The following is a 13,788-nucleotide window of genomic DNA, read 5'->3' as shown; positions in this document are numbered from 1 at the left end:
GTGCTTTTGAAAACTGTACTATTATCAATGTATTTTATCTATGGATCATCATCGTGTGAATACATTGAAATCTAGGTTATAAATATCACTCCCACAGACAATGCATCAGCAAATTGATAAATTAAATTAAAATATTCAAGCCATCTCAGCTACTTATAAGCTGTCCTTGCAGCCTGGCACTAGCAATGCCATTATTGCCTCTGACCTGCCACGCTGCATTATCTTCATAATTAAGCAGGAATCCAGAGTAACAGTCTTGACCGTGACAAAGATAGCCTTGAATTGCAGCCGTTAAAGAGATCCACAGAATTTTTATTTAGGCCTCCCAGAGGCTTATTAGGAGCAAGAGCTTCAATTAAAAACAAAGATTCAGTTACATGAATTAGCAACAGCAGGAACGCTGCTTTACTTTGGAACGTGCTCCCTATATGTAGTAACCACAGACAACTCTCTGAAGGCCCAGTGTCAATAAACAAACTCCAGGTATCCAAACATCTCTGGTTGAAAAATCAACTTAAACTATGACAACAGAAAGCTTTCCATAAGCTCTCTTACATGTCTTGCTATATTTCCCTGGCCCAGATAGCCACAATAATTTTCCTTATCCTTTTATCATATATCAATGAGTCAAATTCAGTACCAATACCGTTAACAAAACCATGGATTTGGCCTCTTGCATCCATGCTAGCAAGACATGCAGAGGAAGAGACTCGGAGCTGTGTGAAGCAAGGTTACCTCTGAATGTAAGAACTATGTTGTTCAAATCAGCAGATGAATTTAGGTCAGTTTTTTAATCCATTTTAGTCATAATCTTGTATCTTATAATTATTCAGTAAAGCAACTAGTGGTCTAAAACTCCTTCTGCAAACCTAATGCTATAGGAAACACCTGAAAGTTTATTCAAGCTTGAAAAACACCTGAAAAACATGACTAAAATGTCTGAAAGAAACAAAGCTATTCCTTTCTCTAATTCATGGCTCCATTCTCCTCTTTTCCATTTTTTTCATCCTCTCCATCATACTAGAAGGAAGTTTTTGAATAGATTTGTTCATAACAATTGTAGGAACAAAGCGTGCTGTTTTACATATAATTTAAGCAGAATGAAAGCAATTTGCATTCATTCCTGTCTACAAAGCCCTCTTGATTCCCTGAAAAACAGAGCAGTTTTATTTTAAGAATGATCACTTTAAAATCAAAGGAAGGCCTTTGTCAATGTGTCTGATTTCAGTGCTACCAAACAGTTTGTTCATAAAGTAGTTGCTGCACGTATCTGTGCTGTGACCATCATCAAGTCATTCCTGCTGTAGGTTCTTGATTGCTGAGGAGATAAGACACATAAGGCTTCAGACTCCATTTACATGCATTACTTCAACATCTGACAGCAGGACACCATTCACACGAGCACACCATTCCCTCTCTGGTCACAGCTCAGCTCTGTGGCGCTTGCTGCTCAGCAAACCTCATTTTAGTCAAGCACCTCAGTATGTTCTGAACAATGTGGAAATAAATGAGTCCCAAACATGTGCTTAAAACAAATGTATGTGCTTTGCAAAACATACCAACTGAATCTTATATACTTCTGAACTCTGTCGATAGCACTCCAGGGATTCTGAGGGGATCTCACCCAAACTGTGCATTGCTCTCACCAGCTCAGAAACATTGACTGCTCTGTTATTTGCATCTGGCTCATTCCAAGTGCACACTGTGTTGCATAGTTCTTTTCCAGGGACAGTACGCGCCAAAATGCACCCCAATAATCCCTCAGGACTACTGATAAGCCATACGCTAAGTGAGCCATGTATGAGCCAGAATTCCCACCTGCTAGAACAGAGGCACAAGGCCTCCTTCCTTTGCAGGAAGGGGCTAACAGCTGAGCTGAGCACAGGGAGCCGATATCCAGCACTTCGGGCTTTCCTTCCCCCTTCCATTTACAACAGTCAGAACTGCTTGTGTACATTCTTCTGCTTCGTGATGAATGCTGCTGACACTCACTACGCCCACCGACAGTCCTTGGCTGTGCAGTCAGAGTGGTGTGATGATAGACTGGCTGGCCAGTCTTCTTTGAAACCAGGAATGAGTAGGAAAAGTCCCACACATGCTGTCACAACAGCAGAAGTGCAGCTGGAAGAAGGGCCCACTACTCCTACGTGCCTGGCTGTTTCTGAGAGCCCTGGGAGGCAGCAGGCCCTTTCTGCTGGTTTTATTTGCCATGCCTGGGAAGCCACAGCATGGTTCCGCTGTGCTGCCCACTCAGAAAAACACGGCCTGCACTTCTGAATACAGCAAACCCACACCTCAGCTTCCTCAGCGCTTTGGACACGCTGTGCCTGGGTCCTCATTTCTGTACTGAGATAAAACAGACCACACTCAGTGGTTTGAATTTTTTGCTGTGAATTTTCCATCAAAACATACGCCTAAGGGGAGTTACAGCTCCTCCCAGTGATACAGCAGCACCCGCTGTCTATCTCACACCCTCAGTGCCCCTGACCTAAAGCCCAGCTAAATAATGCTTCCCTCATTCTTTCCTGTGGTATCTCTGCATTCATGTACAGGGCCATTTCATCAAGAAGTATTAGCACATGAATTTAAACAAATAATGAAAAGATAGAGAAGGGACTGCAGAAGTAGAGAGGCAGAATGAAGCAGCTGCCCAAGACAGGGAAAAGGATTCAGTCTGGCAGTGAACAGGCAACAGCAGACACTGACAGCCGGAACTGCTCAGGAAAGCATGTGCTTTGCTTAGGGGTCTCCCTCTTCCCACTGAAGAAAGTTACTGTTAAATGTGGTCTTCTGATACCTAATGAATTTCTATTTCAGAGTCACACGTCCTAATTTGGGTGTGCTGTGACAACCTGCCGTCCTGCAAACATAACTGTCTAAGCTTGATCTTCAGACTAACAACTGTCCGGATGACCAGAAAAACAGACTGTGATTGTTGAGACTCACTAATTGCTTAAGAAAACATTATGGTGGTAATGCTCATCAGCCGCTGTCACAGTGTGTCCTCGCCAGCAAAACAACCTGGTAGTGGCTCAAGAATTCTTCCTAGTCCCATAAGGAATCACCCTTTGAAAATCTCCCTGCCCCTGAAAGATCCAAATAGAAATTACTCATTTTTAGTTTCCATTCTCTGAATGCTGTCCTTTGCAAGAGGTGAAGCTGTCCCCACCTGGAGGCAATGAGCACCTAGCACTGCAGCATGGCAGCCAGCTGTGTGGGATGAGCACTGCTGCAGCCTCCATGAACTGCTGTGCCATTTGTCCCTCTGTAGGCTTCTGGTGATAGCAGTGTGCTGGGCTGCAAAGGATGCAATTACAGAGAAAGGACACAACCTCATTTATAATATAGGATATATAGGATATATATAGAATATATGAGATATGATGTCTTTCCAAATGCTTAAATATCAACTGCACCTCCAGCAGTGATTAATTAAAATCATCATACATTTACCAGGCTGATTTACTTTAAGGGTGATTCCAAGACTTGTGGGAAAAGCCAGGAGAAGTACTGGGGAATGCTGCTTTTTTACAACATACAAACTACACTTGCAAATTTGCAGTCCATGCATTCTAAGACAAAAGGCAGAGATCTGAAGTAATAAGAAATTCTTTTTCCCCTCAACCCTATTAAAAATGTATTTATGTGACAAATCTACACATAAGCCTTAGTGTTCTAAAGGAAAAAGTCAGCATTCTTTAGCAGAAGAGAACATCCGGATTACTTTCTGTTTTAGAAACCCTATCTGTAGAAACGTGACTTCCCAAGACTGGTCTGTTTCCTATCCCCTGCCTCATCCACATCGCCGCAGTTTAAACAAATTTGCTCCCAGTTCTGGTACAACATTACTTAACATTACTGCCTGGAAAAAAATATCATTGTTCAAGCATTTCCATCTTTGAAAGGATTAGAGCTTAGCTTTATGGTCAAAGCCCCATTAGTATGGTCTTTGCAGATAAAACCACCCTCTTTTGTGGAATTCATGTTATTTAAATTTTACCAGATGGCACTTTTTTCAGCAAAGAGAAATTTGCAGCGCGTTGCTTTAGGACAAGATAAATAAGGTTGATTTTCAGATGCTTTTAGATGAGGAGCTGCTAAAGCCGCAGGCCTAACATGCAGATTTCTTGTCAACTTTAATTAGCTTCTGCGAACCCTACATTATGAAGTTATTTAAAATTAACCAGGGTGAAGAAAATCAATTTTGCCAACTTTCAGTTGTTCACACTCATGCAAAAAGACGGCAAAGGGACTGTGTGCAGCTGTGAACTCCGTGTCAGTGAGAAATGAGGGCCAAGCCCAGGGACTGCAGAATGACTCAAAGGGACTGAGAGTGGCAGAGGCGAAACAGAGAGGAACAAGTCATTCCTTTTATAGAATCAAAGTGGAAATGTGCTAAGCACGGCATAAATGAAAATCAGTGAGAGCTCTCAGCAGCAAAAAGCAGGGTAGGGTAGCAATGCTGAGAAAGCCCTGCAGCCCTCGGTGTGCCTCCTGCCCCTCCAATGCAGGAGCAGCCATATTACTCAGCCTTAGCTCCAGCTACCAGAAGAGTCTAGATCTTCTTCTCACACATTTCCACAGTGTTGCTCCCACTGCTGTTTAATAGCTATGCTCATGCACTAATGTATGCGTATGCTAACAGCAGGAAGGGATGAGGATGAAATCCGGAAGCTGCTGGCATTATAGAAATGGCCATGGGCACCACTCATTAGTTACACAAATCCGTTAGGCAAATTTTACAAGTTGTTATTCTTCACATAAGAGCACTGTTTAGAAATGCTCTCTCAGTTGTTGCTTTTTGCAAAGTGGGGGTGCAGCAGCTCTGCTGTTTTTAACAACAGAACAGTTAGTGGCCTTCTTTATCCTTTCCAACCAAAAAACAATTTGGAGAATGCACTGTTTTCTGGAAATCACATATTGCTGCAGGAGCTAAGAAATTAGAAAGAGATAACCTTCATGAACTTCTGTTTGAGATTGGATGTATAGAAAATAAGTTCAATTACAAAAATAACCAGATTTCAAAGCACTAATTTGTCCTTCAGTGGAAAAGTCATCACCAAAGCTATCTGCTACCTCTTGGCAAAGAATTCAGGCCATTTTTTCAAGGTACAGAAGAAAATCAAAGTCATCACAGATACATTCCCCGCCAGTGAGATTATTACCTGTGAAAAATAAACAAGAGGGAGTAACTAATAACATGAGACTCCTTTACTAACACTACATAAGAATCCAAAAATGAAGGTAACAATCAAAGAGGTAATTAGTTTAATTTGAGTAACTTTAAAATAAATGTAGGCATGTCTCATCTAACAGTTGCTGGAAGTTCCGATTGAAATCCCTGCCTACTCTTCCTTCTTCCCTAAAAGAAGGAGAAGCAGATTTTTTTGCCCATGGAAGCCCTGGGCCCACGCAATTTCACAATATTAGATCAAAGTCAGAAAGCACTGCAGGCACTTTCAGACTGTGTATGAGATGGTCACTTCTCCCAGCCGAAGCTCAGGGCTGTCTTAACATCTTCCATCACAGGAGGCAGCTGTATGCTTTTGCATGCTTGCCTGTAACCGGTGCAGACAGAAAACAAGGCTATTCCTCACACTGGGGAATATTACAATCCCTGGACAACTGCAACATCTTGTAATGACCACATGAGTCACTCTTAACGAGCTTCAGTCCCCGGTTCTTTCAACTTACCAATGTCCTAGATCAGCCCTATAAATAAAACTGGGAAATATCTTATTTTTCTATAGAGTCACAAACTCAAAATGCCAATGTGTTTCTGCAATTGCTTTGTGCCTCACTCAGACTCCCGAAATGGTACCCAAGTGAGGATGTGTGCCTTCTGCACAAGATGCACGCACTTCTTTGCTACCTAATAAAGGAACAAAAAGCAGCACACTGACATTAGGTAAATGCTATCGCCACAAGCATTTTCTTATGCCTGACCTTCCTGTGAAGATGTATGATCTGTGCTTACTGCTGTCTCTGCGAATATATTGGGTATTCACAAGCAAGACAGGCGCACAGTTGCCTTGTATAATTATGTCCAACGTGCATGGCAAATGAACTGTTAAGGGCTTGTCCATACTCAGGCAAAAACCCTGAAGTGGTGGCAGTCCCACAGCAGTTTTTACAGCCTGTAATTGTGAGATGAATTTGCACTCATCATTGCATCTAGAAAAGCTTTATCTGAGGAGAGGTGATGGCTCTCTCCAAATCATCTGGCTGGATAATGCAAACACAAAGAAGAATTAAAGCTCAGGGAGGAATGGGACTCTATCTCTGCAGGAGCTGGAGGCTGAGGACAGAGACTCTGTTGGCCACAGACTGTTGAGTATTTTATGCAAGCCTACTAAATTCTAATAGATTTCCTATTGTTAAACAAGTAATAATTCAGAAGACGTCATTCTGAATATGAGTTCCTGGCCAGTGAGCTGGAGGAGGAAAGAGGCAACCTTAGCAGTACGGCTCTGAGTACTTCCACTCTGCACTCCCAGTTGCTGTACAATACAGACACTCCTGGAAGCACTGGTGCCCCATCACAGCAGCTCTGTGAGGCAGCAAGCCCACCTCCTCTGGGCCGTGTGGCCTAGAAGGAACAAAGAAGCAAGGAGAGGGAGAGGTCTGGTGCAAGCAAGTCTGGAGATGGAGGCTGATGTGGCTTAAAGAGAAGGGCTCCTGAGGACCTTGGGCTGTGCAAGCTTCCCAGTGCTTTCACTGTGATCCTGCTTTCACCAGCTGGGGAGAGGCAGCTGTCAACAAAACAATGTGCAGAGCAAAATGAGCCAACAGCAGAGGTCAGCCTTGAACTGTACATTTCCTCTCCAAATTTGCTGTCTGAACAATTCTGCTGTTGACTGTCCACCTAGAAATAATCTGAGGTATCTGTGCCGTAACAGCAGTAAGATAACAGGAGGAAGAGGAAGGGAGTTCCCTTCCAAAACAAGAAGAGGTAAAAGCCAGGTGCTCAGAGCACTGCCAGGTAAGGGTTTCATTACAAATGGATAACACTCGGCTGCTCAGACAGGAACATGGAGCTCCTAGCAACACATTCCTCCTCTTTGCTAGCTGTTCCAGGAAGGTCAACATCGCACAGAAAACAAGCAAGCAAACAAACAAACAAACAAAAAAACCGCCCTGAAACTAAAATAAAACTCAACCTAGAAAAACAATAACCACCTGAGAATTCTATCAGGGTATGTTCCTATGTGAGCTGGTCTTTAGGAGAGTTACTGTTGCCACTTGCTGATTTTCAGGTTGGCTCATTCCAAAGCAGCATGGTTCTACTGTGCCATGTTTAGTGCCCGAATGACCGAGGCATGCATGTGCTGGGCTGCCTCCGTTCATCTGGTCCTGAGCTCAACATGTAAAAACATTTAAACAGTGCCTCCATAAGTTAGATCAGCACTTAACACATTAAAACAAATTACCTGGACTTTAAAATCTAGGAATGAACATGGGCTAATCGCCTGCTGTTTGCTGGGTGACTGGAAGAAGTTTATCTCTTGCAGAGGGGAGGCTCTTCATTGGCATCCTCCCTTGAATGCAGCTGCCTGGATCTTCGTTTAATGCAGCAGCTGAAGACTGGGGATTCGGGGATTTGGGCTGACCACCTACACACTGTCACAAATGTCAGTGCAAATGGGAACCTCATGATCACCAAAACGCACTGAGTTTTCTGGGCCTGCTTTCCAGCTTGCAGGGTGCACCTACACCAGGCAGGAATTCTGGCAGCATTTCACTCAGTTCCGTGTTTGTCAAGTGCTAAACACAGCACTCCTCAGCACGGGTTGTTTTTTCTGTATATGGACGAACCAGTGCACACTTGACCCCACGGCCCTGCACCTCTGCTGAGGATTGAGCAGCCATGCGTGCTTTGGGAGAGTACTTCGTTTTGCCTACCTCCTTCCTCTCCAAGACCTCAGCAAAGCTGAATTCCCACCTGGAGCCCCACACTGTTTCCTTGCCGCTGTTCCACTCAGCCCGGACAGGCGCTCTCCCGCCCGGGTCACTTGCTGCCCTTGGGGCCGCTTTCCACAATGACAGCCGCTGTTGATGGCACCGCACGGGAGAAAGACCGAGCCCCCGGGATGAGGAGGGGGTAAGCAGGGAGGGCGGCCCTGGGGATCCGGCTCCCACCGGGCCCTGGGGATCCGGGGTGCCGCCGCCGTTCCCTCTGCGGGCGGCGCGGGCGGGCAGCGCTCGGGGGCAGCCCGGGGCGGGGCGGGGCGGGCTGCCGGGGCTGCGGGCGGGCTTTCACGGGGAGGGGGCTCCCGCTCCGGTCTCTATAACGCCGGAGCTCGCCGCGCCGCGCCGCGCCGCTCCGCCCGCGGTAACCTCCCGCTAGCGGCTCCGCTCCCGCTTCGGCCGGCGCCGAGCGCGGGCAGGGCAGCCGTACCTCGGCAGCGGGCGGCACCGGGCTCTGCCGGAGCCGGCACCGCAGGGAGAGCCCCGCGCGGGCGCAGGAGGGGGCCGGGCGACGAGAGGTCCGCGGCGGCGACGGAGGCTCCCGGCTCCGGCTGCTGCCGGGCTCCCGGAATGGGCCTCCGCGCGCTGATGCTGTGGCTGCTGGCGGCGGCGGGGCTCGTGCGCGGTGAGTGGGGCCGCGGGCACGGCCGGGCACGGGAGCGGGCGCGGCGGCTGGAGGCACCTCGCTGCACCGCGGCCCCGCGCTGCCGGGAGCGGACCGGGGAGAGGGACGGAGCGGGGAGAGGGACGGACAAACTCCCCCAGGGCACCGTTGCTGCTTTACAGGGGGAAGTTCGGGACCGAAAATGAGAGGAAACTGTCTGGAGTGGGGACGGGAGCGGGCACGTTAGAGGACCTGTTCCTCTCTGACCCAGATTTCCTTTCCTCCCGAAACTGCCTCTGTGCCCGGTCTGCTCCGCTCCATCCGTGCAGAGCTCCTTCTCCCTCCATAGAAAATGGCAGAATAAAGATCCTCCCTGGATTCGATAGGACAGAAATCCCTGAATATTACCACGTACGTTAATGTAGCACCTATCATCCCTGCCAGGGATCCGGTACCCACGCTTTGCTGATAGCTGACTGCACAGAGAACAGAGCAGAGTACTCGCCCGAAGAGTTCTCAGTCCGAAGCAGTCGGGGTGCAAGGCTCAGCCCTCACCAGGAGCCATTTTTCTTCCACTGTCTTGCTGATGCTCCCTGCCATACCTGTGCTCTGCCCCCCTGTTATAGCTGTGCCAGGGCAAGTGCCAAAATGCACTGCACTGCCTTCTCATCGCTCCTCACTGCCACACCGAAGTGTGTGCGTTGACAAAGGGGCAGTGCCATTTCGAGTTTACCGTTGCTGGTCAGCCAAGAAGGGAAATCCCCCTTGGGATGAAAAGAGTGGTAATGCATTCGGCAAAACATTTTGCCATTGCACTGATGAACTACATGAATTGTTTTTCAAAGAATGCAGCATGTAAAGTAATAATAGCTACATAATATCTGGTAGAATGAAAAGAACGTACGTCTGAGCCTTACTTTCCAATGCAGAATCCTAATGATTTCTCTCTTCCTATGCCCAAAGAGTCCCTGCAAGGAGAGTTCCAAAGGAAGCTGTACAAGGAGCTGCTGAAGAACTACAACCCTCTGGAACGACCAGTTGCGAATGACTCCCAGCCGCTCACTGTCTATTTCACTCTCAGCCTCATGCAGATCATGGATGTGGTGAGTCTGTAACCTGACAGGAAATTGTTTATTTAAGAAGATGGATTTTTCCTTTCCCAGAATGGAGATACGTGGTGGGAAAGGAAACCTGCAAGACCTTGGAAAGCACACATAACTGTAGATGCAATGCCAAATTTTGCCTTTAAAAAAGAAAAAAAAAAAAAAAAGTAAATTTTAATTTAACAGTAAAGCTTTTCTCCTTCCTTGAGCTCTTGCCAGTATTCCCCTACACTCTTACCTGTATTAAATACATAAATGAAACTCAACCTTTATTATACTTTGCCTTTTGAATCCTTAACTGTACTTAGATCATCAAGTTCAGCCCATGGGGGAATATGCAGCAACAAAGGCAGTGATTATTGGTGGTCACTGAAGAGCTGCTTATCTGGGGATGGGAGAGCAAAGAGGAGGAAGAAGATGTTCAGTCCAAAATCTAAATTATATTGTTTCTAATTTTCCTTAGACTTTTTAAAGGTTTTTAAATTCTATCTACTTAGTTTTTATCTGCTTTATTTACAGCCACAGTTAGTTGGTATAGTGATGGATGTTCTTGTGCAGTGCCTGCCAGGCAGGATCTTTTGGTTTCCGTTATGAGTAATTTAAGCTTTATTCTGTCACAGCTGCACACCAAACTGTACATGTAAGCAGGTTTACAGCACTTAACTGTACTGAATTCAGCCAGCTCTGACCACTAGTAAAGAAGATAATTACTTTAAACTAGTAGTTTCCCTCCAAATTCCATCTTCTTTCTATTAGATGCTTAAAGTTCAAGGCACCACACAATTCAGGAAAAGGATGGGATTATTCATGACAAGTAGCTTGCATTCAGTTCCCTTACAGGCTGCTGTTTGCCAAGATCCAGGCATTGTTCATGTAGTATCTAAAGGTCAGTACACACATAGAACTCTGCAGCTTTAAATTCTCACAGTTTCTATAAATGTTTTTGCAACTTGTAGAGTTATCCTAGTTTTCATCCTAGGTCTAATATGTATTTCAATTGTGACATTTACTTCTTGCTGAAGTGAGAGTAGGTGATTGTAATCAGTGACTATTTTAGTCTGAGCACCACTGAGGCCTGTAGGCAAACACATCACTTGCAGCCTGTCTGCAGCAGCTGAGACAATATGTGCAATACCAGCCAGCCAACAGAGCTGTATGGAGTGTGCTTCTCTGAATGAGGGCAAGAGATGAACGCGTTGTGCAGAGCACAGCAATTGCCAGAGGTGCTGGCAGACAGGCTCACACTGGCTATGGCTGTACTGCATGGACACCTGAGAGCTAGCAGTGCACAGCTCAATGGTTATTTGACCCAAACTTGGACATGAGATAAAAGCCTGTATCAGTGGTTCATGCAGTGACAGGAGCATCGCATTACCTGTATGTGGGCATGCTTTTGTTGTTAACAATGCTTATTATGGGTGAGCTTAGAGATTCTGAAAGAAGTGGATTGAACACTGCAGATGCAGTACTAGGTGAATCTAGACACTAAGAGTCACAACAGACCAGTAAGCAAGGAAATGAGGAAAAGCACAAAACCCATAAATGATACTGTGTTAACAAGTGATACATTAATTTCTTGATTCATCTTCTAATTGGATGCCTTTGGGTTATGCAAAGTAAAAGCAAACAGCAGGAACTCCTGCTGGATGGAGTCTCCAGTTGTGGCTGTGCTTTCCTATCTGCCTGGTTTTAATTAGATTTTCATCTTTGGCAGTAATAGGCTAGAATATCCAGGAAAGCTTATCCACTTTGAAGGCCTATTCTAACTTAGCACTTAAACAAAACATATTTTAATGTACTCCTGCAGAAATCATGACCATGGTGTTTCAACTGGATCTTACACCAGCATTCAATAAAATTCCATTCCAACTACAAACACACTGCTTAGCACTGCCTTCTCCTGCAGCTCCCTCTGGGGAGCAGCCTCCAACTGCTGGAGGACCTTCTGCTCTGGTACAGGACTGTGAGGTCTGCTTCAAAGGATTCTGTACAACTGTGTGTTCAGGAAACATTTATCCAGTACTTGGTTTACTTTGATAGTGAAGAAAAAAACTTGGATGCTTTGGGGTTTCTGTTGTTTGCTTCTTTCACTGTCTGCACTACTAGATACATAGGTTACTCTGAAAGTAATGCCTCCTATTTATTTCCAGGGAAACTACAACCAGTACAAAGAGCACAATAATACTGTTTGATAGAGCAAATTCTCAGCTGCCAAACACTCTTGTTCAACATAGGCACCACCATTAGCTATGCGTTTTCACCACCAATGAACAAGACCCTGTATGCCACGCTTATTAAAATCTGCACCAGCATCGGTGCCCCACTGTCACTGTCAGCACTACTGAAATGCACCAACCACCACCTCGCTGGGCTCACATCCACTCTTTGGTCTCCATAAACGTTCAACAAATATAGATGAATGTCAATGGGTGCCATTTTTTCCACATGAAGGAATTCAGTTGCATCCCTTTACTTCATCCACACTTCCATGTCAGACACCATTCGGTCAGACTGCTCCTCTGCTGCCATCTGTCACACAGCAGCAACATGTAATGGAATATTGGTGGGAAGGTTCAACCTCAATATTTGCCTCTGACATTGTGGGCCAACATAATAAAATAGGAGGCATTACTTTTGGAGCAGCTCTGATGTCATTCTATATAGATCTATTTGGCCTGAATACTTTAAACATCTTTTAGAATATTAACTACCCTGGGAAATGTTTGTTGTATGACAAATCCTCCTGCTGCTGACGCATGTTACAGAAGTCCTCCTTAAATCATTGGTGAAAGAGTCCTGAATGGGATTAACTGAACACCCTGGAGACTTCTTCCAAGAATAGAATCTCTACCATAAAGATTTCCCTTGCAATTCTACATCTGTTAAAGAGTGGGGCTTTCTCTTCCCCATACTCCTCACACAGGTATAATTGTGTCCTTGTATCATATGAGGGGATGGCTGTTGGACAGACAAATGGCCAAAGACCAGCAGATGGTCAGCTTCAGAGTTAAAACCTTCTGGAGTTGTCCAATCTAATAATAAAAAAGTAGAACTGAAGAGCAAATACCCACAGATCACTGGCCAATCTGGGTACATTCCATGACTGGCAGTCACGGCTAATGCGATTCAGAAGGAGTTTTTGATCCTCCATGCCTTCCAAAAAAAATCCCCTTCATTATCACTAAGAAGCTGCTGTTTTTGTCCTGGCAGTTTAGTTACAGCTCATTCTGCTTGCTATAAATCTGACTGCATTTATTTCTCTGAGATCTGGGATTGACAGGCAAAGAAAGAAACCAACCATGAAGTAAATTAAGCTTCACACTATAAAACAAATGAGTTTTCTTCATTGTCAACAAAAAGCAAACACTGGTGGGAATGACAGCTATTTGCAGTAACAATTACTGGTGTAACAAGCTTGAAATAAAACATGTCACATCACGCTATCTTGCAGTTTATATTTTCACTTTAATGGCCTCTCAGCTGATACGAGGTGAACTGAGAGCAAGACCCAACCAGAGCAGCTCTGAAACATCCCCTGCAGAACAGGCGGAATCCCAGCTGCTCGTATCTTTACTTTGAGTCTCTGCCATTCTGCTCTGACTTAGCTGATAGCAAAAGGGTAACAGTACGTGAAACCCTTCCCCAGTACAGTGGAGGTTTCCTACCTTACATTTTTAGTTTAACCTTTTTCTTCCAAGAATGAGCAGATATTTCTACCCTATCCTTGCAGACCTTTTTATTGGTATTGAACATCTATATGCACATGGGTATCAGGACTACAAAATGAGGGAACTGTATGCGTAAAATGCTCCCAACTTAGTTTAGTCAAGTAGAAGACTAAGCTAATGACCTGTCTAGTGTGAATGCAAACAAACAAATTATGGAAAGCATTGCTAACTGGGGGGGAAACAGTGGCAGCACATGAAAAGCAGTTTTGGGACACATTAATGAAGAGTGCTAGGAAAGTGGGGAGTGCTTAGAATGGAGGTGGGACCACCTGCATGGTAGGCCTGACAGACAGCAAAGGCTCTGGGAGAAAGTTGGAATTTAGGTGCAAGAGGACAGAGGGATGAAGTGGAAAGACCAATAATGGAAGCTTCTGTGTCAAGTCAG

The 13,788-nt window shown here is 45.2% G+C and overlaps 1 protein-coding gene and 1 long non-coding RNA gene across 8 annotated transcripts in view; one reads left to right on the top strand and one right to left on the bottom strand.

Annotated features, from left to right (window-relative positions):
* LOC116244643 (uncharacterized) overlaps window positions 1-13,788 on the bottom strand; it is a 126,607-nt gene that overhangs the window by 19,636 nt on the left and 93,183 nt on the right. The window lies entirely within an intron of this gene.
* The window catches only part of CHRFAM7A (CHRNA7 (exons 5-10) and FAM7A (exons A-E) fusion), a 41,119-nt gene continuing 35,101 nt past the window's right edge, over window positions 7,771-13,788 (top strand). Inside the window, exons 1-2 of one of the 2 annotated variants that reach the window (XM_090148793.1) lie at window positions 7,771-8,101; window positions 9,536-9,675. In XM_090148793.1, the coding sequence (XP_090004919.1) occupies window positions 9,658-9,675 (18 nt within the window). In that variant the 5' untranslated portion in view covers window positions 7,771-8,101; window positions 9,536-9,657. Of the gene's footprint in view, window positions 8,102-8,284; window positions 8,594-9,535; window positions 9,676-13,788 lie in introns of those variants that run through there. The other variant, XM_031616471.2, reaches the window with a different exon arrangement.

Source organism: Phasianus colchicus, chromosome 12 (assembly GCF_987193195.1).
Source record: "Phasianus colchicus chromosome 12, bPhaCol1.hap1.1, whole genome shotgun sequence".
Lineage (NCBI taxonomy): Eukaryota > Metazoa > Chordata > Aves > Galliformes > Phasianidae > Phasianus > Phasianus colchicus.
The sequence above is the reverse complement of the archived record's forward strand: the minus strand, read 5'-3'. Positions and strand labels throughout refer to the sequence as shown.